This window comes from Anopheles coustani, chromosome 3 (genome assembly GCF_943734705.1).
Source record: "Anopheles coustani chromosome 3, idAnoCousDA_361_x.2, whole genome shotgun sequence".
Classification (NCBI taxonomy): Eukaryota; Metazoa; Arthropoda; class Insecta; order Diptera; family Culicidae; genus Anopheles; species Anopheles coustani.
Genome location: NC_071288.1, coordinates 1,295,492 through 1,322,510, shown reverse-complemented (window position 1 = coordinate 1,322,510; position 27,019 = coordinate 1,295,492). Strand labels below are relative to the sequence as shown.

At 47.7% G+C, this 27,019-nt stretch overlaps 1 protein-coding gene across 1 annotated transcript in view; it reads left to right on the top strand.

Moving 5' to 3' along the window:
- The window catches only part of LOC131261493 (homeobox protein cut), a 157,606-nt gene that overhangs the window by 108,746 nt on the left and 21,841 nt on the right, over positions 1 to 27,019 (top strand). Inside the window, exons 4-6 of the mRNA XM_058263541.1 lie at positions 20,609 to 20,790; positions 21,766 to 21,893; positions 24,552 to 26,045. Of these exons, the coding sequence (XP_058119524.1) occupies positions 20,609 to 20,790; positions 21,766 to 21,893; positions 24,552 to 26,045 (1,804 nt within the window). The remainder of the gene's footprint in view (positions 1 to 20,608; positions 20,791 to 21,765; positions 21,894 to 24,551; positions 26,046 to 27,019) is intronic.

Below are 27,019 nucleotides of genomic sequence, written 5' to 3'. Positions count from 1 at the left end.
CTCTCCATCCTCAAACGACACGAAGGTATAGCATGGAAAATTATTAAAAATCGAATCATACACTCTTCTGCACAAGAAACCCCCTGTCAAAAATGTTGCGATCGAACGATTTTCCAAAACGAGTGCCTTCCTTCCAGCGACATCCAGCGGGTCCCGTTTTCCACCCCATTCTATTGCCTACCCCCTCCTCCCCACTCCCGATGGTGGTTTTCATTCCGATTAATCGTTAGAGCCGCAGGATGAGTAAAAATGGAACCACCCCTCGGATCTTTGCCGCTCGTTCGCAACTCGTATCGTTTCAAGTTGTGTGTCATTTCACTTGCCACCCGAGGACACTTTCACCTTCCCCTCGAACTCCACCACCGCGCCGCACGAAACCAGAACGCGAGGGAAGGTTTTTTGTCTTTAGGTTTTAGAGAAAAAACTGGTTGGTTTCCACGGTTCTGAACAGCTCTGCTGCTTGCAAATGCAAAACTCTTCTCGCGCGTCAAACCCGCGGTGGGAAGTGGGTTGTGCCGGGCCTCCCGACTTCTTATCGACTCCTACCACCCATTGGAGTTTGATTATTTTATATAATAAATATATGAATGGTATTTTTTGTTCCTTGTCCTCTGCTCCTGTAGAATGACATGGAGGTTGTTTTTTGTCGCTCACAATACCAGTCTGACGTGGATTTTTAAAGGGCTTCTCCCAAGGGGGTTTGTGTGTGCGATGTGTTGCGCCCGACATCCTTATTCACACACCAGCCTCACCCCCTCTCCCACAACCTAAGCTACAGATGATATGTAGATGTGTTCCGATATACTTCTCGTTCTCCGAAACGATGCCATTCCTTTGGTAACTCGAGGAGGAAAATATGAGTAGGGCTTGCTGCCCTGTTTCCCTTCCTCCAGCCCCTTCCCCTGCTGCTGCTGCTGCTGAAACAATCAACTATATGAACGGGTGTGCAAACGAAAAGAACTCTACATACTCTTCTTGTTTATATTTTTCATTAGGAAATTAAATGCATGTTTCGCTCGTCGAGTTGGATTGCGACCCGGTTTGCCCCCCTCTCCCGGTGGCTGGTGCAAACTCTCGAGGCCCCCAGACTCAAACCTTTCGCGAACGTGTTGGGCGGGAATATGTATCGAATTGGAAATTACTTCCTTCTGCTCCACGACTCCACCGTTTGTTGTCGGTGGCGCTTCATCATTTCATTTTCTGGAGCATTCTTACCAAAGCTTGATTCGTTGCGTTTGTGTCTGTGTGTGTGTTTGTACCGTGAAGTCGTGCGCGAAGAGAAATCCGGACCAAAGGACCAAATAGGATCCATTCGCTTCGGTATTTTGTCGGTGGCAACGGATTCGATACACACCGTGCCCGGAAAAGCGGAAACAAAACCCCGAGAAAACGATACGGATTTGCATATCAATTATAAAAATAAATTATAGAAATCCGGCTCCGGCACGTCCTGTTTTTTTCTCACTTTCTTTTCTTCTTCTTCCGCTCTCTTGCGGAATGTTGCACTGATGAGTATTTGAAGAGACGGAAACTCGCTCGGACGGGTTTGATTGGGGAAAGAAGGGAACAGGGGATAAAGGAAAATTTGATTTGTTGATGGAGTTCGTACAAAACAAAAACGAAAAACTTTGCAGAAAAGTTGTCAACCATGAGATTCTTCAATACTTTCTGTTGCTTCGCCATCGACTTGATGATGACATTTGAATATTCGGAACAAAATTGAAAAAAAACCATTTGGAAAATCTATTCTTAATAGCTGTCTATTTATATCTTTGAACAAAAGAAGTCTGGTTGAAATTTAATATATCAATTATCATTCATCCCGAGAAATTGGACTCTGATTTGTAGCTGAACATACTTTCAAGTCTTATAATCCTGTTGTACCTCGGTTGCGATAAGCTTTTTTAATCAAACCATGTTATATTCCATTCTCGTCGAAAAGATACCGCCCTAAGATGACAATTCCATTTTGAGCCTGACTCAACCCCCTCTGCTGAGCATAAATCAAACTCTCTCTCCTCTAACAAATTGTCCCCGAGATGTTCGTTCCGTCCGATCGCTTCACTCATGTGTAAACGAAGAACGCGTGATAAATCCGGCAGGATGATTGTAATGACCGAGATGCTGCCGTTTGCTAACGGCCTACTGACGGCAATGACGATGATGGCGCAATTGGGCTCGACCCAGGGCGTCTTGTATCTTGGACGATTTCGGACCCACGGCCACCGGTTTTTTTTTTTTGGGTTAAGTTACGCAATGGCAAACAACGTCCGACGACGTCTGTTAGAAGCAAATAACAAACCGCAGTAATTAAATCAAACTCAGTTACCAACCATTTACCCCCGCCATCGTGTTCGTGGACGGCCAACCCGCCATCTCTCGTCTCGTGGCTACAAACTTGAGGTCGGTTAATGTGTCGGTTAATTGTTTAATGTTTCATTAATCCCTTCCTCAAAACGCGTCAACCCAAAGTCGCCCGCGTCAACGAGTGAACAAAAACAACTCGGCCACGAGCGAGTGAAGGAGAGGGAGACACAAAAAAAAATACACAGGAATACACTATCACTTAAGTTGAGGTACTAAGTGACATTGATTAATAAAATTTATTGTTAACTCCTCCTGTCAAACAGACGGGCAATGTTTGCCCCATTCGAGGCATTCTCGAGTCCATCCGTTTTGACAGTAAGCCCGAGTAGCAACAGCCGGCAGTGGTTTTATCGTTCAACACCCACCCAACCCAAGGGGTTGCACTCGGGGTGTACGAAGACGAGTTTTTTTTTGTCTCATTTTCCGACCTCTCTTTGCGTGTTTGCTGGTGTTTGTTATCTGCCACCCCGTAGCTCGTGCTGCACACGCTGTTGTTTTTTAGTAGCCAGCTCGATAGCTCTGTGTAAATCTGTGCTAGGTTTTTGTTTTGTTTGCGAAGCACACGATGATTTCGTTTTACAACTATGATACGCCACACGATAAGGACTTGAAAATAGAGCGTAAAGAACGATCGAGAGAGAGAGAAAGGGAGAGAGCGTGGTGAACGATTGTGGAAGGGGATGGATACTAAATCAAATAGTCACAGAACAAATCATGTCCTATTCTGTCGCTTGGACCACAGGACCAGATAATAACTGTCGAGCGCTCGATGATGGCCACGATAAGTGGTTTAAGTGTGAGCCATTAGCCGGATGGAATGCTGATACGCTCTCGGGTGAAGAAGAAAAACAGGGGAAAACTTCACCGCGCACAAACAAACCCAGCCCTATCTCGCTGGTCGATGAACTAAACCAAACAGACCGAAATTATCTTCCCCCGTCGATGGAAATTATCCAGCGTTGGGGCTGTGGGGTCACATTTTATCACGTGATAGCGAGCGACGAGAGTCGTCTTTAAAATTTCTTCCACAAACTGAAGCTCTTAAAGTGAGTGAGAGCTTTAAAGCTAGATCGCTTCATTCCAACGATCCGATCGATACTAACGCACGCTTTTCCGAAAAGGATACACGCGAGTCGAGAATGCATTCCGCCGAAAGGACAGGATCATTAAAACCCGCTGGCCGAGAGTGTGTGTGTGTGTGTGCGTGACCCACCAACACCAATTTACTTCGGACTACATCGGTGGAAGGGGAAACTCATCCCATTTATTCCACGCGCATCGATTCCTCGTGTGTGCGAGAGTGAGTCAGCCAGCTGGCATTCCGAAAGAGATAACACCATAGCTACACAAATGGCAACCGGAGCGAAGGAGAGAGCGAGATAACGCTGTTTTCCGGTCAACGCCGTCTCTGTTCGTCCATCGTCTTGGTGAGTTCTACGAACTGCTCGAATCGCGAACCGGTAACTCAATCGAAGGAATGAGGCTCTCACACGCGCAGTTTGCATCTCCCTCTGTCCCACACGCGGTCCAGGACGACTCTTCGCGCACACGTCGCAGGCTCGCAGCAGAACGTCAACCGAAAGAATCGCGGGGTTCGGTGGTCGGAAGATAAACAACTCGCTTCAGTTGATGTAGTGGTTGCGTCTGCTGCACTCGTCTTCTTCCAAGCGCGGCGGACGTTTCCCGTCCTTTCGAAAACAACGGCAACAAACGGCTTCGCGCGAACGCTGGCAGAGTAGAAGGAATAACACGGCCGGACTATTTCTTCGGATCGTACTCGCTTTTGACACCGGTAGCGCCATCTAGGGAGCATGTCGGGCGAGCGAAGTCGATGATGTGGTGTTCGGTGAGAAGTGAACGTACGGACGTGTGTGTGCAGGTGGTTTTCGTATGTGTGACCGTCAATTGTTTGCGGTAACGTTGTTTTTCCCTCGACCGGCTATTGATCGTGTACGAGCAGTGCTTTTTTTTAAGTTGTTTTCCGCATCTGAAAGTCAGTTCAACGCGTTTTGGCGATAAGAGACGAACCTCTTTCTCTTGATACTGTACAGTGCATAGTCTGCAACGGAAAAAGTCGTCGAGTGGCACGAGTGCAATTGTGATAGTACAAATGGTTACTGATAACGTGTGCGGGAAGCAATTGCTGATGGGTTGCTGAACAAGACCACCCTAGATTGAAAGAAAACCAAAGGAAAAATTCACATTTTTCTCGACCGCTCAAACATCGAGAATCCGGTCATGATGGAGGTGAGAATGCTGCACAAGAGTGCCGATGTGGTTGTTGGGCAGTGGGGAAAATAAAAAGGCTTTTCGGTTCTATTTCGAATTCATTTTCCGTTGTCCCGTTTGTTTGGTTTTATGTTCATGTGTTGCGTGGGTGTTTGTCCGTGTGTGTGTGTGTGTTTGCAAGAGGTTGTTTTTGTGTTGTATTGTTTTTTGCTTTGTGATCGAAAATAACAACAGTTTGCGTTGCTTGTGGTTTTTCGGTTCTCCGACAGTGAGTTTTATAATTTATGGCACTTGGGAGCAACTGCACATAAATCAATTTCCGTTCAACGGTCCCTAGAGTGAAGCGATAGAAAGTGCAGTTGCACGTTGCCGGGAGTGCACTTGCCGGGCGTACGAACGCAAGACGAATATTCTTCCCCATCGTAACGCCTTGTGTTTGGAGCGGAAAGAATCCCTTTCGTTTTGCTTTGGAATCACCATTAGGCTGCACTTGCTGTGACATTTTTCTGTGCAACTGTAAACTGGGTCCTGTTTGAATCGCAAGCCCAGCAGCAACACAAAACGGGGAGTTTGTGAAACGTAGCCGGGAAAGCCAGCGAGAGGGTGAGCGAAATCATCAAAGAAATGATGGCAAAAGTGCTCCACCAACCAGTTCGTTCTGTGTGGCATGGTGAGCAGGGAAGAGGGAGGCTTGAAGGAGGGTTTCCCATGCGGGCAAAACGTCAAATGAACTGAACCGCAACAACCAGCGACTCAGCGAACGAAAAGTCGAAGCAAGTCTCGATTTTATTTATATCGAATCGAAGGCAATCCAACATTTCCCAGACGCAAGGCAAGAGAGTCGGGAACCGGGTGGGACCCGTAACGAAAGAACGTTTCAGTAGCGAAGTGGTGGAAAAAAAAACTAAACCATCCAACAAAACTATGAAGAAATGCATATCATAATTCATTTTCCAGCAAAACGTTCGCTAGCAGGGAACGCTCTCTCTAGCGCTCCCGACTGCCTGTTCTGCTGTGCTGTTGCTCATTACGCATTTTCATTCTGGAACATTGAATCGGGGACGGAGGGATTTTCCATCGTGTTCTTCAGTTCCTCGAGGCGCGAACCCTCGCCTAAGGAGAACCCTTTTCTTGGGACTCTGTTCCGTTTTTCTTCCCCGTTCGTCTGCGTTCCTCTTCTCGCTCGATGCACTTATAGATACAGTGTTTCCACTTTCCCCGCTCCTTTGCCGGCTGTGCATCCAGTTGATGCACCGGTGCAACGAGCAACCTTTTTTTTGTCTCTTCGTTCCGTTTTCTCCCCCTCTCCCTTCGCACACATTCGTCAGTGCTATCGTCTGCCATCGCAAGGCAGCCAACTGCACACTGTCATTATGATATTGTATTTATGCATTTATCTTGAGCTGTGGTGTTTTATTTGTGTTCTACTTGCCAAAGAATTTTTTCGACGTCGTTCTCGTCCTCGTGCAAGAATGGATCAAAAAAGGCCTCACCAGTTGATGTGGGGAGAGAAGGCGAAGATGTAGGTGGCTCTTAGATGCAATAATTTATGACATCCGGTTAAGAGTAGCTGAAGTCGCTGATGTGTTTGGATTCTCTGTGTTTCACTGGGGTTGGTTTATCTTTTTTTTGTTGGTGCGATATTAAAATGGCTCATTTAAAAGACATGCTCGTCAACAACAACTGCACAACCGATAAAGCACACGAAGTTTGACGATTCATCAGGGTCACAGATTTATCCGCGATTGCTGTTAATGTTCGCGTACGCTCATTTCCAGGAAAAATGGTTTTGCCACGCAATTATAATGATGGATATTTTTGATAATTTATTATTACATTTTTTACACATTTTCCCGGGCGTGGGGCTTGTAATTTCCATATGTACTGTTTTCGAACGGGTGGGCAAAGAATATTTCCATGAATTCTAAATATAGTATTAAAGAATCTGCTCTTTCCATATTTTCGCTTGCTCAACAAGAAAAAAAATTGTGCTTTAACGTAAGTGTTTTGCTCTTTCACTTCGATCGCTCGTATGATTGCGATGACGACGATGCTGATGATTTTCCATCAATTCCAGTTAAAGTTCATTCAGCAAAGTGCCACGAAGTCACCGGCAGAACGTCGTTCATTATTTATGTGCCCGTAGTCCGGGGCCGTATAATATATATAACAAGTTATCGAAATAAGGAAACGATCAATTTAGTATTCCAATTTCCCGTAGCCCTACCCCACGCCCCACCAAACGTTCGGTTTGCATCCGAAACGGACCCATTTGTCACGACGACGACCACGAGAGCTCCCTGCGCGCTCGAGCTGCCTCTCGAACGCTGTCATTTTGAGTTGTGCATCGGTCGCCCGGCGTCGAGACGATGTAACCAGCTCCTAACTAGAGGCCCACCCAGGCCCAACCACCACCCGATCCGATGCCGCATCAACCACTTTCAAACTATTCGCTGCCACGGCTTCTGCTTTGGTAGCATATATTTCATAAATTGGTTTAGTAATTCATTTCAATTCCAAACCGGGAGCTCCTCAATGCGGACTGACTTTTGCTCATCCGTCCTCACTGAACCATTTCACACACTCACACACTGGTTTCCTCCACCCCAATTCAGCGTCCACAACCTCCCTGCACGAGTGGAACCGAGTTGAAACTGCAACCGACCTTAGAAATTCAAATTTCTCACTAAAACCATTCAAAGGCGTTATTTATCATTCAATTAATATTCAATTTTATTGTATTATATCTTTGAATATCGTTCCCTGGCCAAAAGGAGCGGCACTACATGGTATGGCAAATCATCGCCATCCATCGTCTTTCCGGGTTGGGATTTGAGATTCCGCCTGGCGTGTGTAGCGTCTTCGCCCGGTGAAGACGACGATGTGAGTTCAATTTTTGCCAAGAAATTCCTTCAATACTGGTGTGAAAAGGGTTGCAAGATATACGACAACATGTTAATAAGACGTACCAACCAAAAGCGTCGTGTGCAAGAACAAGAGGCATTGGAGAGATATGGCTATGGCAATCCGGAGCAAGGCAGACACGGAGGGTATATTGAAATCTAGAATTCGAAGCATCGGATTGAAAGTTTGGGGCAAAGAGATTTGGGCCAATTGCGGAAGTCCTGGTGGAAAGGCGGGTTGGGAGTGTTAGTGTAGTGTGGATGCGTGAGAAGTGGGTGAGAAATTACACACATTCCTCACAAGTACCATCATGATTGGCGCCGGAGTTCGGTTCCGGGGTGGGCCCTACAATATCGGATCGTCTTCTGCCGAGAAATTCTATTAATAAATTATAGCAGATACATCACATACTTGAATTAATTTATTGAATTCGATTTCAATATCAATGAAATGCTGGCTCGAACGAGAAATGGCGTGAGGCCCCATTGAAAAGGCGTTGACTGGCAATTGGAGCGATAGTTCGGAAACACATGCCATGGAGGTTCTGTACCCGATGAAAGCTAATCTCAAGAGTGTCTTGATAAAGACGTTTCGACGGCTTATATTCGTTGATTGGAGAAACGTTTGCTTGAAAATGGTACGCCGTGTGAACTCATGAATCTCTTTCAGCTATCGCTTGATGGAAAGATTGAAGTTGAGTAAAATCCCGCACCGAGAAAACTTGCACCTGCAACAACTAAAAAATGAAACTTCCTTCAGTTTCTTCCAGACACACAATTGCAGGCCTTCTTTCTTGTAGTAGGGGACTTGTAAATTTATTAAAATTAAATTCATCACCTCTTTGCGTCGTCGCCCGGATTCATCGCCGGTGCGACAAAGGGAGCTGTCTTCGGCGAACCAAACGGTCGCCACACGTTCCTGCCATAACTTTTCACGATTTCTTTTCCCACACGGAAGTTCTTGAGCGAAAACGGCGATCCTAACGACGAACGAAAGTTTGGCCATAATTACATTAATTAACTCACATTGTAGTTCCAATCCTTCCGATATCAGGGAGCAATCGCTACGTGCGGTAGATCATTTCTCGAAGATGGGTAATTTTATTCAATAAAAGCTTGCCTCGAGGATATTATTTTTAAATGTTGCTTCACATCTTCAACGAAACGGTGGTTTTACATCCAACATGAACATCGTCTCGAATGGTGGCTTAATTTTTCGTGCACAATACACGATCCAAACAGAAAACGACCCCCGTATGGCCATTTAGTTTGTTGTGACCGAACACCCAAGAAAGGTCTGCGGGACGCGGTGACAAGAGGCAAACTATCCCTTCCCTTTCCACGGCGATCCCCTCGTCGGGTGAATAGTTCCCCCGGTGGAAGGGTGGAATGGACAGAATCGAAATGCCTTCAAAACCCAGAGGGAGGAATATTTTTAATCAAAATTCCGAAAAATTTGTATTCCAAAAATCAACCCACTTCATCCATCCATCGCCATCCGTTTGTCGCCCTGCGTTTCCTGGCTCATCAGAAAATCATCTCAAACACCCCGAAACAGGGTGCCTTTCGCCGACATTTCGCCGTGAAAGTGCATCTAGAAGGCGACGATGTTTCTCCTTCCAAAAAGGGATGAAACTATTGATTATTTCAAGGGAAAAATGTAAAAAGGACAAGTGAGGGAGAAACCGGAGACAGACAGTGGTGGTGGTGATGACATTTTTACTCCAACAAGGACGTGGACGAGCTGTCCTAGACGGATGGATAGGCGAACGGACGTTTCCGGGTTCATCTTCGCTTTTTTGGTATTTATTTTATTATTAAATATTATAAATCACTAGTCTCTCCGTCGCTCCGTGCAAAACCCACTCCAACTCGGTATGAAACTTTCCAACCGGAGGACAATTTGGAGACAGTGCCACGGTGGGGTGGGAAGATCATTCAGTCATTCGGTCGACATCAACCGAAGTTCCGCTTCAAACACCCCTTGCCCCGTGGTGTGTCCTCGGAAAGATGCTGTGAGAGGAATAATATTTATGTGAAATGATAAATTGAACCAACTCCGGAGTCCTTCGGGCAACCGGTGGGAGAAGAGGGTGGGTTGGTGGCTGGCCGGGACGGGACAGCTCCGATTGTCTATCGCCTTTTTCAGTCACGATTTCTAACGGTCAGCGGTGGTAGGTATTGTGCGACCAAACGGTCATCGAAATGGACATCCTTTTTCCCTGGGATGGCAGGCTGGGAAAGGAAAAAGCATCCAACTTTCCTCAGTTGATTTAAATATTAAATGAACTATTTTATAAACCACCCCTAAGGATTGTGCTGCTACCGACCGGATGTCCTGCGAGACAGTTGGTCATTTATTTCGTTTCATTCCCGCCCTCGAGAGGAAGAGCTCCCAAGCTCAACCGAACGGGAAGAGTCTACTCGCAAAACGGTGCTGCTTCTCGGTCCAGCGTCTCAATCTTATCGAATTAGGAAATCAATTTCTCGCCCACTGAAAACGGTTTTCATCGTCCCGCTGAACTGCCGGGGTTCGATTAAGCCCGGCGAAAACGGCACCAATCGAGCGAGACTGATTTTCGCACGGTCCGTTAGGTATTTAGTCGCCTTAAATTTGAATATTAATTGAAAAGTGATAGAGCCTCCCATCGGCATCGATTGGGTCGCGCCTTCCTTTCAATTTTCCTTAGGTGGGGTCGGTTTCCTTTTTCTTTTCCAAGTGTATCCTATCCTCTTGGGGGAAAGATCTTCCAAATGGAAGGACATGGAAGACGGCATCCATTTTCATGCTCCGTTTCCCTAATTAAACAATTAAAGACACTTAATATTGTTATTATCATTATTGCTCCTCCTTATTGGGAAGCCTCAAGGAAGCTCACCGGTTTATTACCGTTTCCAATTTCCCTACCCCTCCGTGCCACCAGGACGGTGGCCCGTGCAATGATTGAATGTCGTCAAGGGGATAAGAGCCACTCCATTGGACGTTGGTCGAATATTTGCGTTCGTCTTCGTTCCGTTTGAAAATAACCTTTTTTTTGGTTCGTCTTGTATTTAAAACAGTTTTTTTCGTGTTTCAACTTCGTCTGGTTTTCGGTAAATAAAGCAATTCTGATACCCTCCCCTTCGCAAGGGGCGAAAAGTTGGTGTAAAAAAGTTGGTGTATCAAACGATTGAAACATGCACCGCTCGCTTAACGTCCATCGACACATAAACTAGCGAAAAACAGGACGAAGTGGGCACAAGCCGAGGGACAAAAATAAGTCTCCAGACTCCTTCTTTATCGGACGAAGACGAAAAACGTGACTTAATTGAATGATCTGCTTTCGTAGTAAATTAATTCAATTGCCTGCTCCGGGCCCGCTCGCTCCCACCGCGTGCTCTCCAACGTGGACGTGTAAGTAGTCGATTTCCTTATGCGTCCACTTTCGCGGTTCGGTTTTTCCGGCTGGCCTTTCGAATGGTTTTGGTTCCGTTTCCGCTTCCGAAAACCCTGGTACCCGAGTCGAATCTCAATGATCTGCATGAGTGAATTTTTAAATCAGCCTCCCTTTACCCACTCTCGAGGGAAGCGATCGGCGGAGGGTTCTTGCAGGTCACGAAGCTAGGAGAAAGAAAGAAAGAACCACCTTGCGAACGTCCTTTCTTTCTTCTGAGCGTCGCTGGTCACGCTACTTTCATCCGATTCTGCTTGAGACGGTTGTGCTGCGTCCAATTTCACTAGATAATGATTATTGGATTAGAGATTATTATCGGGCAGCGCGCACCAGGGACACCAACCGGGGGTTTGCGGTTCGGCCGGCAGTTAATTCCAGGTTTTCCACCGAAACGAGATCTCTTCCGATTAAGTAGACTCGCTTTCGAATGCCAAGGCGGCCCGTTTGCTAGTCCGGTTCTAATTAAATTCAGCCAATCGATTTCCACCAACCGCAGTGGCATGCAGTAGGGAGGAGAAAAAACTGTTAAAACAAAAGGAACATAAATATGACCGGTTTTCGAATCGGATCGAAGAGCCAAACCATGGCGTCGTCGCCCTCGAATCAAAGCCCGAGGATAAATTCACCCCCCCACAAAAGCCAAAAGCCATTGCACACAGGAGCACAAGGAAGGGAGCATAAATTCCAGGACGAGTCCCCGGAAATCCACAGTCGGAGAGTCAAACGGACCGTAGCCGGACCTGCGCCCCCTTCCTTCTTCATACCGTGATCCCCTTTCAGATGCATTTAAATTCGACGGTTTTTGGGTTTCTAATGCTGATTTTTGGTTGATATCCCAAACCCTCTCCTCGGAGGCGGGGAAGCGGTACGGGAAGCGGGAAAACTAAAAATTGAAATCCTGCAAAATATTATTTTAAAATATCTCTACCTCGGCATACGTCCACTAAGTCTCCGCTAAGCCCCTTCTTCCTTCTGTTCCGCTGGAGGGGGTTGTTTATGGGGGGTGGTTTACCTTCGGGGAAGGGGAAAACCGGACCGGACTGTTTACGAGCGAAGACACGACACGCCGGCAAACGAAGGTCCTGACTTTCACTACACTACGGAGCGACTACAAACACGCGTGCGGGGTGATACGATGGAGAAAAGGTCGGGATTAGTTGCACAGGACTCACCATTTCCATCGGTTCATGCGGAACTTTTTGCAGCACTCCCGGGACAGGGGTGGGTAGGTTTGGACTGCAGGTTACCTTTCCGGAGAGCGGAGACGACCCCTCTCCCCAGCCCAGCACCTTAAGTACATGTCCCCCCGTTTGGCACGTTTGCGATTGGTTAAAAATTGTTTCTGACTTTTAAATGAATTATCGTCTAGCAACGATTTGCCAAAGCATCGACACTCGAGCCCCCCAACGAACAACTCCGAAAGTCCAAAGGCACCAAAAGGGAACGTGTTCATATGGCGGCAGTGCCGGATGGAAAACTTTTCGTGTTTTATTTAAATCAGATAAACCATCCGATAGTTTTCCGTTGCGATAAAAAGGATTCGCAGCAAAAGGCAGGGGGTTTTTACCCGAAGCATCCGATGCTCATTTGCCTCGAAATTTTCCCAAATTATGATTTATAGCAATCCTTTCCCTGGCTGAACGTGTACTAATATTTTTCTTTGCTCTTTCTCCATCCCTTTTCAGGTACGTTGCTATGGAAACGATATTTTTCCCGCTCGAGTTTCGCTCGGCAGAGCAAAACATCCAACAACAAACAGGCAAGATCGAAGCAGGCGGAGCATCATTTTAGCATCACTTAACGGCGCGCCATCTGGGGTGGTTAATGGAATGACTCCCCGAACAGGAAGTGATGGGACGCGACTGCAGCGGCTCCTTAACCGGTCGATGGAAAAACAAGAAAAATCGCTATTATCTGTTTTCCCCCTACCGCTCGCTTTTGGCAAACCACAACCACCACACACCGTCATCAACAAATCATTTGCAATTCTTCTTAAGAGCTCGACGAAGGGAAAGACGACGACGACTCTCTATAAATCCATTACGGGAATGCATTTCGATAATGAGTCCTTTTCAAATCGGGGTTTTTCTTGTGCGAGGATTTCGGGAGACGATCGGGTGTGTGTCCTTTGGCAACGATAAAAATGGCGCAGCGGTAAAGGCGAGGGCATCCATTAATGGATGGATTCAAACACTCACCACCCTCCGCCCCCGCCGGAAAAGGATGCTGCCCGAGGGGTGACGAGTGGGGGAGGAGGCTATTTTTCACCGATTCTTGATATGACACAATGACGGATCTTGGCGATATTATCATTCTCTGCCACGGTGCGTTCCGGGGGCGGCTTTTTTCGGAGCCGATTCCTTTTTTTCAACCCCGCAGCGATGTCACATCCACATTCCGAAAAAGGCGAATCCTTTCATCCTTTTTCCGACGATTCCTCCGCCTCTTCCGTGCATCTCCCCGTGCGTGTGCGTTTGTTTCGGGTTGTTCGCGCTTGTGCCCGTTGTTTATCACGGCGCACCCGTGACGACAAAGTACCGGGATACTCATGCGTGTTCTAAAACGCGCATAAATTTATGTTTTATAATGTTACCATCCACCCCTTCCCCGGCCCGCACGCACTGTGGGGATGATGGTTCATGTTGGCAGCCGCAAAAAGGGTTCATTTTAAAGCTGGGAAAGAAAAAAGGCCGCACACATCCATCGAAGCACCCACCCCACACCCCGAGAGATTCGAATCCTTTTCGAGCTTGAAAAACGCAAAAATGACAACAACAGCGGACGAAGGTGGAGTGGATGCGAGGCGGGGGTGAGAGATGCTCGTGCTACAGGGAAACAACGCCGAGAAAACCCACACACAAGAAGTTTGGTGGCCCTTGCACTCTCGCACTGGTCCCTTCGGATCGCTCGGCCTTTTTTCCCCCGGGGCGGCAAGGGGGAACGCGTTTGTCATTTCGGCTGCGTCCGGGTAATGATTATTACTTATACATTTTTCAACCTCTCGACCATCATCGACCGTGCGGCTCCATATTTTCCGGACAACCCTTACGGGATCGGGAGGAGACACTCATTTGCTTTCTCCCTTTTTTTTTTTTGGTAGCTTTCCACCATGGAAAAGTGGCATTATTGGTGGTCCATTCTACTTTTTTTTTGTTTCTGGTTTTTGTCATCCAACAACAGAGTGTCCGAGAACAGAAAATGATATATGTATGTGTATTTGAACGTTCACCCGCAAGTCAAACATTTTTAGAAGGATAATATACCCTTCGGTTACCTTAAAACTTGCGGCATTTCGAACATCATTTCAATATTTCGAACATACTCACGATGTGAAGGACAAAAATTTTCCGTCAATTGGAGAGAAGATAAATATGAGACAAAAATATGACATTGTTTTCCATTTAATCAAAACTAGAATACAAATTATTTCATTTCACAGCTCGACAACGATGAAATATTCATGTTATGTTAACACATCATTGTAGATGAATAACTATTTCAATGCCATATGCCATTCTATTCTTCGATTTGATGGTTCGTGAATGGATAAAGGCACGCAAATAGATGTTTGATGCTCGGAGTGAAAAACAAACAGCACACTCCTTTCTATTTTTTAACGAAAAAGGACAACCATCAATCCATTAATATCCCAAACCCAGCCCTACTTACACCCGTATCATTGCCATACATACATATTTTTTCGACTGCTATCATGCTTCAATTGTCCTTTTTTACAACCATTAGAACAAATTCGTCAGACTCCCAAACAATGGCACTAACGCTGTCCCACCGAAAACAAGCACATCTCTCCTTCGCCCAAAACTGAATCCTTTTTTCCTTGCCCTCCTCCTTCTGCCGCTCCTAATCATAAATGTAACTGGGCAAAAAAAAATATGGAAACGAAAAACTCAATGGTATAGCAGCCAGCCCGGGCCCAAACGGAAGCACAAAAAAGGAGGACATAATACGCAAACCGGGGGTACACCGCGAGGAACGGACAAAAACGGACACCAGTCCAACGGCCAGTCGGACATAATTTTTCAATTTGGTGATCGTTCCTTCCAACGCCAATGCTTACACGGCTTCAAACCCCGACCGACCACTCTCCCCCACCCCGGTACCCCTTTTGCGAGGATAACAATAAGTCCCGGGCCAATCGAGCGCGGGCAAAGGAATATCATCTACATATTCATAAAATAGGGTATAGATTATTTGGTTGCTGTCAAAAAATATTTGCGTGAACAATATAAAACAACAGCACATGGGAAAATGGGCAGCACGAAGGCGGAAGATAAAAACCACGTACAATCAAATGCCGAGCGCCGCCTACTAACGTCGCATCGATTCGTTTCTTCTCATCGTTTGAGCAAAGTTATCGTTGTTGTTGCTAGGCATGGGGACTTTTTTTTAAATAGTAAAAGCTCAAACCTGAGCTATATGCTTTCGTTTTCGCCTTTCATTCATTCTATTCTATAGAAATGTACGCATTACATTCAATGAAGTTCTACGATTGTCAAGTTTATTCACTGATATATTTCAATATTTTTTTGTCGTTTTGAACTTGATGAGCAACCAAATTCAAAAAGAAATCCACCATCATCTTTCTAGTTGTCAGACAAAATTATCTACTCCAACTTTGAAGTAGATCAATTTCCCTTTGAACGGGTTGTCAGCGAATAAAAGGATTCCATATCGCGAATATTAAAATCTTACATCGATAATCAAATTGCAATCGTCCACTCCTCGTTGACATGCGACCAATGCTGGGCGCCTCCATTTATGCTCAACCACCCAACATGACCATGTCCGGCAAATGCTGATGTCTGTTGTTCGACTATGGGCGACGTTTAGAGGAGGAAAATAATTCCATTAGCGTACGCGAGCCATCACGAGATGTCGCCAAAAATGTATAATTCAATCACACCGAGAGTGACCATCATTTGGTGCGCTTGTATTGGGTCCAGTTGTTGTCCAGATCATCCTGTTTTCCCGCCGTGAGCTATGAATTTTAACGATACCTTAATTCCATCTCGAACGCGTATCATTTTCCACGGGTTCGCCGTCTTCGAGGGGGTTTTGTTTTGTCTTTTTTTATTTAATTTTTCACCCTCTGAAATTTTAAATCAATAAATCTTTATATAACCCTCCATTTTAACGCAGCCGCAGCCCACTGCTTCAAACCACTTGTCTCATCAACCTGTCAAATGTCACCAGACGAGTCCCCGCATCACCGCAAGGATAATGACATCCAGTGCAGGAAACCGAGTCCCTCCATCTAATGAGGATCAATTTCTATAGAATTGATAACGATCTCCGGCGAAATCGGTTCGCTTGCCATCTCGTGGGCCGTGTCTTTTCGATGCCATCTTTGGCGTGTCGTTAAAATTCAAGTGGTGGCTTTGCCTACCATGAACCACACTTCAAGCTGGCAACCTGTGCCCTTCCAATGGGCTTCCTGTTTTCGCTCCCTATTATTGGAGGCGGAGGGTTTATTCCAACGCTCCTTTTCCCGACACCGCTTCGATGGAGAGTTTATTTTTAATTACACAGCGAAAGAGCTTTGAGACTGTCGTGGAAAACCCCATGCATGCTGTCTATTTTATGGCTGCTACCATCGTCAGAATTTCTACACCAAGCGTATCATTTCGAGGGTGGGAAGGGCCATCATATTGATGTACAAATAAATAATATTTTTCAATACCCCTGCCCCGATCTCGGAACATTTTTTCGAGTGGCCGAGAATGTCATATTTTTTTCCATTCATAAAAGGGCAACAGTAAAGTGGAGCAAAATGTATCGTGCTTTCCGAAACCACGTTCACGTTCCAAACCGAGCGATATGTCTGCCCGCGGTTCCAAACCGGAAGGAAGGGAAAGTAACCACGAACATCGGCGAATAATATGATAGATAATCTTGATGACGCCGGCTTGCGCGAGCAGACAGGGGCTTCCGAGACGGGTCCGGGCCCTCACCTACTTGAAACCATCGCAGGACATGAGCGAGGACTTACAGATATATAATATTTGTTCATCTCACCGCACAGCGAGGTCGTTTTTTTTTCGAGTCAGAACATTGAGTTCTTTTGCGACTTCTACCGGATTTTTCTTGCCACCTGTGTCCACCCGCCCAACCCGGGGAGCAGGCGGTTGGGGATCGAGAGTATCGTAACGGTCGACTGATTTGAAATGGTAATATTAAGAGGTATATATCATTCAGTTTCCTCGTCTCACTCTCGGGCACATCCTTCGTTCCGGGTTGTTGTCTGTCCTGGGCTAGGGAATGGATCGATTTTGTTTTTTCCACCAACACTCATCAGCGAAAGGATCCGTCAACGGCAGAACACACAGCCAAAAAACCCCACTCGGTGACCATTTGCTGAAAACATCAAGATTCATCAAGTGCCTTTTCCTGTCCGGATTCTGTAGCCTCTCGGACGGACTGACTGAGATCTTTTTTATCCTTACGTTCTATGAACATTTTGTTTTGGCCCCGAGGAGAACGTATATTTATAAAATTTATATCTATTTACATGCATTCGAGTTCCCTTTCGCCATAACGGGGCTTTGAAATGGAAAGATTTTTTGCACCCACCGTTCCACAAACCATACGAGAGCCTCTTAAAACACACACGAAAAAAAGACCAACACATCTCCAGCATCAGAGAAAGGATTACAAAACTCACTCGTCCTTTTGTCCGCCCGACGTTCGTGAGCTTTGCGCACTTCCATTTCGAATCTCTTCGAGAGGAGGATGCTCGTCAAATATTTTCTCTTCACGACTTCTGATGCGAAAAGTCCCTATCCCGGGGAAAACAGGAAGTCGCGTATGCAGACAAGCCAAAAAAATTTACCATCTTTCCGTAGCGTCATCCGCGGGGAAAGAACTCACCCGAAAATATGAGGCCCCAGTTGATCTGGATTAGAAACCCCATAAAAGACACATACACCGTGCAAGGTATCCTTCAGGCCGTCCAGGGCAGGGAAATGGACGAAATCTGTGTCACTTCCCGATGTGCATCGTGAAGCGCACCAAGCGCGTTCCCGGGGACTGTAGACAAGCGTAATGAAAATAAATTGACGCCCCGAACTGCCCATATCCTTTCATCGTAATTTCCGACAAACGTGGGATGCTGAGAGTCGTGTGAAGAACCGTTTCGGACCTTCTGTGTCCGTGTCGGGAGAAGATACTTCCGGTGGGTCATAAATTAGTCAATATACATAGCAGCTCGAACAACCTCGATCCTCACTGATCCTCCGCCATTCTTTCTCTCACTCACTCACACCCACACTCATACACATTGACGCTAGTGATTAATCAACGGTTACATCCGATGGACGGACGTGGCACCCTCGACTCGGGGTAAATAATGAAAAATTGACGTCCCCATGCCGGACTCTCAAAAGTGTTTTCCTTGCCAGGACACATCCAAGCCAAAAAAAAAACATTACTCATCCGCACAGCTCAAACATTGCTCCTTTAATCGTAATGAATGAACCAGAAATTAACCCTTCACGGTCGCCACCGAGACCAAGGGAACATCCCACCAAATGGCCACGGTTTGGAGTAATTAATATCGATCATCTGATCCCGATAGGGCGACGGTGTTTGCCGGTGTTTGCCTTTCATCAAGTGCCGGGAATCGATATTTAATATTTGTAAAAGCCATCTCGCTGCTTTTAACCTAATAATCTCCAAATATTATTTCATCTCCTCCCAAAACGAATTCGAACCAAATCGGCACACAACTCTTCTTGTAGAAAAAAATATAAATCCAAATTATCAACCGTCCTGGACGATAGGTTCCCATTCTCCACTGAAAGTTCCTCGGACATACGAGATACGGATTCGGACTAGATAAAAGAATACCGTCCTCCGACAACAGGACGTCCCCGGGACACTACACGACACACCATTATGACCGGCGTCGATTTTAAAAACATGAAATTTATGTTACAATCCCTTCCATAATCTCCGAATGAAAGGTGGCCGTTACGGTGTCGCGGTCGGCGAGCGCGAGTCAGCGAATCGAAATAATCCAAACATCGTCAATAACTACCGCGAAAGTCTGCGGGTGGATAACCGGAATAGCAAAAAAAAAACATCCTTCCATCCCTTCAATCCTCTAATGGTTGGTTTTATTTTTTGTGTTGTTATCTGTTCGGGGTTTGATTGGAATTTATGTTTCTATTCTCATCCTACCGAAAAGTCCTAGCCACGACAAGAGTTAAAACCCGCTCTGTATCGGTCGAGATTTTCTTTGAAATGCTTCGAAACCACAACTCCGACGCGAAAATGAAGCACACCGTCTGAAGGAAGGAGGCCACAGGGTAAGGTCTGAGATTGAAATCACTCAGGAAACTCATCTGGCGAATGCTTTAGCGTTGAGTGATTGAGCTTTTCCTCGGCGTGGAAGATGCGAATCGAAAGGATTGAAGGAAATGCAGCCATTTTGAGGCAGCCAACAAAGACAGGGGCGAGTCCCACCAAGGACGCCACTTCTCTGGAGCTGTTTCGTTGCAAAATATTAATTTCCCATCGTATATCTTCCTGCCTCTCACCCCCAACCCACCCGCTCCACCCACGAGATGCGGCGTTCCATTTCGACGATTGTTTTTGTGTAAAACTTTGTTCATTCCCGAAACGAATCAGAATAGTTTCTAGTTCGCTGGAATTTGCCGTCTTCCATTTGATAAGGATTTGATGTTGCCCTGTCCGTCGTGGAAGTCGTGGGGGATGTGGGGAGGGAGGGAGAGGGTAAGGCATCATTCACGGTTATCGGTTTCCCATCCCTCAAACCCCACCACCAGCACGAGCGTGGGACGGATCGACGATCGATTTTTGCGGAACGGAAATGAGCATCAAAATGTTCCGGGTGAAACTTCTTCAACTCCTCGGAAGGATTTTAACCCCGCACCCTCAGCCCCATTTGACGGTGAAGAGAATTTTGCGGTATCGTATTTACAATTTTGATTTATCGCTTACCAACTCGACCTTCCCGAAGGTTTTGCAGGCCACAGGCGTAAAGGGGTTTTAACGACCCGCCTAAGGACGAAACTGAACGACGTGAAAATTAATGAATCAAACAGGAATCGAATCCATTCCAACGCACGATTTCGGATTCGACGAACTATTTCAAGACGAGCAATCCTCCTCCCCCTTGAGGGAGGACATTGTTGTAAGAAGGAGGTTGCTTCGGTGTATGGGGTGAGGTGGGGGAGAGATTTACCCAACGGACACATTCCTCGCATTTCTCCTGACACAGATTGACATCACTTTCGACAGCGCAACCTGCCTTCAGCTGCAACATCCGAAACATGGCAAAACGGTGCTTGCGAGTGCACGGAATGGAATGTCCTCGGTGACATTTGCTCGCGTCTGTACCGGGAAATCCCCCGCCTCGCTTGCCTTGTGGGGCGGCTCCTCCAAACGATTTATATTTATTACTGTTTAATAGATTTGCAATAAGATGACATGACGGGAAATTAATTATTTTAGAATATTATACTTCCGGCCACATGCACAGGTTGTCTCTCTCTCTTCTCAACCTGTCAATTGTGTGCCGTTTTCCGTTTTACTTGTTACCGCCCTCGTGTATCATTAATCATACCGTTCGATTCGTTTTGCTTAAAATGTTTTCCCCTCTTTTCTTTTCTCCCCCCCCCTCAAAACCCACAGATATCGCTTCTCTTCGAGGAGGTCGGCCGGCTGCGGACGGCCATCGCCAACATACAGGAATCGCACAACCTGCAGATCCAGCGGCTCGAGGACCGGCTGGAGGAAAAGCGCCAGCACATCGTGCGGCTCGAGTCGCGCATCGAAAAGCAGCAGGACTTTGACGATATCAAGAAGGAAAATAGGTAAATACTCCAAATACCGCTTTTCGCTTTATGGTCGGCACACGTTTTTGAATCTCATTACCCGGTATCGTAACGCACCCAACCCACCCAACCCACCGCTGGGTGGAAAGCGCGCTCACTTTCTCTGCCTGCGGGCAGCAGTGGGAATGCTGGACGATTTTTCAAACTGTATGAAATTGGCCCCGATTTTTCCCCGCCGCAGAGAATAAAGCACGGAGGAATCGCCCAAAAAACGACACGTAAACAAAAACATAAACCACCATCAAATCACCACCCCACCCGCCCTCCTGCTGTGAGCCTTTTTTTTTGCTACGTGCGTGTGTGTGTTCCCTCCACGTGATAGCTGACACGCGTTCCGCGGAGCACGTCCTGCGCTTGGGCGCGATTTGAAATTGGGGGAAAATTGTTCCCGAAACGACCAAAACGAGGAAGAAAAAAAAACTGTGCCGAATTTACAAATCGAAGGGAGATGGATCTCGCCTACCGAATTACCACGCGTGTTCCGAGGGAAATGTGGTTGGCGTTTCGGGGAAAACCTCCCACACACACATATTATACATATTTTCCCTCCCGGCGTAGTCGTAGGGAAAAGATAAAAAAATAAAATCAAATCGTCCGGTGTAACCAAAACAAAACAAAACAAAACACGAGATCTGCCTTGGGGCGGCCGAATCTCGTTTCCTTTCGGTCAGAAAATTGCCGCCCTAGGTACGGGTTTTATTTCCTTTTTTTTTTTGTTGTTGCGGTTTTGCATACACCTACGCCGCTTGTATCCCTTTTTCCATTTCCCGCAGAACGCAAATGAGTGTGTGTGTTTGGGGGGGGTGTATGTATGTCAGCGGATTACGAGCGTAGAAGTCATGCCGAGGGTAGTAGGTCAAAGTTTAAATCGTAGTCATATTTAAAATGAAACTTAGTTTTGAATCACCCAAATTTACGGTTTATGTATCTTCTCTCTTTCTTCTCTCCACGCAGCATGCTGCGTTCGGTTGACCTGAGCGCGTCCCACGAGTCGAAACAATTCCAGGAGCTGCTGCTCGAACGCACCAAAGCGCTGGCGGCGCAGACCGAAGCAATCAAATCCTCGTCGGCCAACTCGGAAGGTAGGCTTTTCGCTTTTCCCGAACGATTTCCTTCCCCTTTTTGCAGCTATTCATTTTCCCGCCTCCCCTGTATCGCATGCAACGCGTTTCCCGATCGGTCCCCGGCATTTTCACATCACTGCTTTTGCTGTATTGTTTTTGGTTTTCGAATCATCTCGTGTTTAGTTATGAGTCACTTTTGTCCGTAGACGGTGAGGAAAAACCCAACACACATCCACACGAACAGGGCTCCCACCAAACGAATTCACATCATACATACAGATCATGTGGTGGTGCATAGATCAGTACACTCGAACACCCCAAGTTCCTTTCCCCCAAGTCCAAGTCCCAGCCGGCGACGTCGCGTCAGATCGTAAACTCATTAAATTAGATTCAAACTCACACAGCTCTCATGTGGGCTGCACTCGAGCGGCCCCGCGACGCGTCGTCGTAAAATGCGACGAAAAAAAAAGTGCACTCAGTCTAAGCAAACCCCGGCGCTCGACGCTCGACGGGGAGACGCAACGGTCGTAAAATGCAACTATGCCACCATCAACCCCGACACACATGGAAACATGTGCGGCGCCAATTTTTACAACTCAACTCAATCGCCACATCGCCGGTCGGCCGGTCGAGAGTTTTCCTTTTCCTGAATCCAAACTTGTTTCTTGGGACGGTGCATCCGAAATGATTTGCATCGGAAAATCGTTCTCCAATTCATTAGCCGTTCGATTGGTTCGATCAAACACAGCGCCGCAAGAAACGGGCCGTGTATTAAGTGTGTTTGTTTTACTTCATATTTTATTTTACGCCCCGGGGCATAAACAAACAACTCCGGAGGTCCGCCCAGACCGAGATCCGTGCGGGCCCGAACTCGATGGGGTTGATCGGTACGCGGCTCTTAATTATGTTTACATACTAATGATGTGTATCTTCTTTTGCCCAACCCCGGGGCTAAAAAGATCGATCTCGAACAGCTGGCTTTCGCGTTAGGGACGGGATGGCTTAAGGGTGGGAGTGAAAAACTGGTGCATTTTCAGCACAAATGGAGGAAAATCTTAACCCCACGTTTCCCACGCCACGAGACCCTGGTGCGACCGTCGCCCGTTTTCCGTTGGGTATTAAACGTTATTTTTACGATTCCAAGCCGGGTCTCGCCCACGCGAGTGTATTGTTGTGTTCACCAGCGACCGAATCTTTTGGCCACCGTTCGAATCTGTTTCGAAGTCGCGAACACAGCGATCACGTACGATCACAAACGCGGCGCACGAAACGAATGCAGCCGACAATTAATAAAAGTTTCATCATAAGACACAAACGAACCAAAAAACAAAAACTGTTTAATGAAAATCACAAACCCCGTCCCCCGGCCCCGTGGCTAGAACCAACCCCCCGCCAAAAAAAAAAGGCCCAAAGGCGCCATGTTGGTTCGCCCATCGTACACAATGCCGCGCGATCGAACGAACGATCATTTCTCCCACGCCGTTGCGAAAACCCAACCCCCACAAATGCGAGCGATTTCGATTCGATTAATGCGACGTCTGGCAACACTGCTGTCAAAGTGGAGGAGCAGAAGATCAGACCGGGCTGAATTCAAATGGCTGCTTGTTTTATCCTCCGCGCTGCTCGTTATTGTTTTGTTCAAGTTGTTGCGGCAATCGAGTTCGAACTGACGATCGAGTGATCGAACGTAAAGTGTCAGCCTTTCCCACCCGCCGCCACCGCCCTTTCCTCCTTCATTTCACCCCCACGGGGTGGGGGATGATTGTATTCAAAAACTCCCAAGTGGCGTGGGTGCGCGCGATGATGGAATTATTGAAATTTATGGCTACTGTTATTATTGTTTTGCGTTCGATCACTGTCGCTCGCTCCTATCTATTCTCACTCCCCGGGCACTTTTCTTTTCCGCTTTGCCTTTGTTCGCGAAGACACACAGAAGCGCCTGCGATGAGATCCATGGGAAAATAAACATGTTTTACATAAGTTTTCTTCGCCCGCGTGGCACACACAGACGCGAGAATCATCATTCACCCCACACTAGGTCACCAACCCAAAGCCACCGCCAGCACCCGCATCCTCTTCCCATACACACACACACACAAAATAGAGGCACACGGAGAAAAAGAGAGGGAGAGGTGCATATCACAATGCGACGGCTCAAACTGAATACTTATGTTCTCGGATCGATCGAATCGAGAGTATGGGAACAGTTTGAATCGGTCCCCTTAAAGAACACAATGGCATCTATGACAAATTTACGATACCGACTTCTTCCGTCGTCGCCTGTCAAAGTCGGTGCAACCTGAGACAACTTTCTTACTTAAGCTGTCGACTAAAGTTTGCAACCGATTTTGATAAAAGCCGAGTATCGCAATGTTTTCATCGAGTATTATATCGTCATACTTTGTTTTTGTTTCCATGTTAGAATATTTATTTTCAAAGCAAATCTTTTTATATTTGCTCTAATTTCACCTTACTTTGATTCGCTCGTATCGTTCACTCAATGTTATCATGTAGGGATCAACCTCCTTGTTCTATTGTTCATTGAAAGAGCGTCATCCGAAGGGCTTGCCAGTTGTTTGTTTAAACTCATTTGCCCTTTTCTCTCTTTCACTCTCTATCTCTTCCTCCCTTTGCTTCTTGCTCGCCTTCCCGCGCGTGTTCTTCATCTCTGCGCAGGATCTCCACCAACAAGCGGCTCCAAGGGCGGTGCTGGTGCTGGTGGTGGCGATAGTACGGCCGGAAGTGGCACTGCCCCTTCGGCGCAACCCACCCAACCCCTCTCCCCGCCGGCTGCTGCTAGCAACAACAGCTGCAGTAGCAACAGCAGCAGCAACAATAGCAATGCCAGCTCTAGCAACAACAACCACCCCCAAAACAGCACTAGCTCCAGTACGCCCTCTAGCGAGCTGGCCAGTAGTAGCGAGTCGCGAAGCGTGCCGTCGCATGAGTCCTCCACTAACACCATCACTCCTCCGACTAACTCCACCCCGCTGATGGCGCTGGCCGCCGAGATTAACAATAACTGCTCGACTGCTGCTCGACCCGCGTCCTCGCCGTCCATGGCCGGCTGTCCGCCGCCTCCCCCACCCCCGCCGCCACACCTGTCGCAAGCGTTGCTGCACTCTCCCGCTCCCGCGCGCTCTCCCCAACCCCATCCGCTTCGTCCGCCGTCGTCTTCCGCCGCCGCCGCCGCCGCGCCACAACCGCTCTGTCCGCCTCCGACCACCCCGACGCCAACTCCGACCGATCCGATGGCCGGCCTCAGCTCGTTTCTCGGTCCGCCACTGCAGAACGTGGAGCAATTCGGATCGTTCCTGGGCGAGGAGCTCGTGAGCAGCTGGCGCCGGGGAGGACTGGACCTGCCGCCTCCACCCGGGCTGGCAGCCGCGGCCGCCGCCGCCGCTGCCGTCGCCGCGGCGGCTCGCAATCCGGCCTTACTAATGAACCACCATCGTGTTGTTGTTAACTCGCCCCCGACAGATCTGGCCCCGCTGGCGCACCACAACTCCGCGTCCACCCCGCTGGACCACGACAAGCCCGCCAGCCACCACGAGCTCTCGTCGTCCGCCAGTACGCCCGTGCCGCGGGAGGACTCTTCGCGCCACGACGAGCGCCATCTCAACGGTGGCGGCGGCCTCACGCCCATGTCCGTCTCCAAGAGCCCGCTCGAGGACAACAACAACAGTCTGGCGGCGCTCAGCCGGCTCGATGGCTCGGGCGGCCCCGGAGCGGGCGGACTCATCCAGGGGCTGCCGTTCCAGTTCCAGGAGCGGGGGCACTTCCGGTTCGCTGATGCCTCCGACATGCAGATGCCGCCCGGCTCGATGGTGGGCCGGCTCGGCGACTCGCTCATCCCCAAGGGCGACCCGATGGAGGCCAAGCTGCAGGAGATGCTGCGCTACAACATGGACAAGTACGCCAACCAGAACCTGGACACGCTGCACATTTCGCGGCGCGTTCGGGAGCTGCTCTCCGTGCACAACATCGGCCAGCGGCTATTCGCCAAATACGTGCTCGGTCTCTCGCAAGGCACCGTCTCCGAGCTGCTATCGAAACCGAAGCCGTGGGATAAGCTGACGGAGAAGGGCCGCGACAGCTACCGCAAGATGCACGCCTGGGCATGCGACGAGAACGCCATCATGCTGCTCAAATCGCTGATCCCGAAGAAAGGTAAGTGTATCGATTTACTTCCAATGATGAAACAACATTCCGGGGTTTCCGGGAGTGAAACGAAGCGATTCAGGTTCTTCATATGGTACATATTTCACACGATGGCGGAGTTGCATCGATGACACGGGCAAAGAATGATACCATCATCCATATTTCATCCCTTAAGAACACGAACCACGAGTTCCTTTTCCACCCGAACAACCATCAAGCGGGAAAGACCCCGACTCGGTAGCATAAATAATATTTTATTAAAAAAGTTTCCCACCCGGGAGGTGGAGTCGGTTCGATCGCGCAAGAGTGCAATTTCGTGGCGTTCTTTCCGACCGTCTCGATGTTCGGTGCCAATAAAAAGTCGAAAGTTTCTCCATACAATGCAATAGACTCCCTTGGAGCTTGGAGCAGACGACGCTGGAAGCGGACCGAAAGTGCATCCTCCAAAGTGTGCTGTCTAGATGCACGGAAGATAATGATGAAACCCTGCGATATTCCTGCTTCCCAGGGCCAATAAGGAAAGGGTTGTTTGTCTTCTGCCAAAAACTCCCATTCCGTTCTTGTAAAAGAGCAATCAACAGCCAGGCGAGGAGTAGAAGCATTTCGCCGTGGGGTAAGATTAATATCGAAATTTCTCCGAACTGCGCGATACCCGCTGTCGGGATGCGATCCTTGAGCCACTTTACTCCGCTTTTCATTAATTTGGATGCAAAGTTTTTCCACCATTCCGTTCTATCGTTTGGTTTCTCATCGGAAAAGTGAAACGGTTCAGAGCTCTTCTGCACAATCGCACGATTGTTTCATAATTAATATTTCATTGTGATTCCTGTAGCTCATGTTTTTCCCCGTTTTTTTCCCCCATGATGTTCCATGTGTCGTTTCGCAGAGCATAGATATTGCCATCCAAAGTACCCCGACTCGGAATGAAAGGCAATCCGAGCACAATTGTAAGGGGTTCTCCGCCGACGAAAAGAATGTCAATT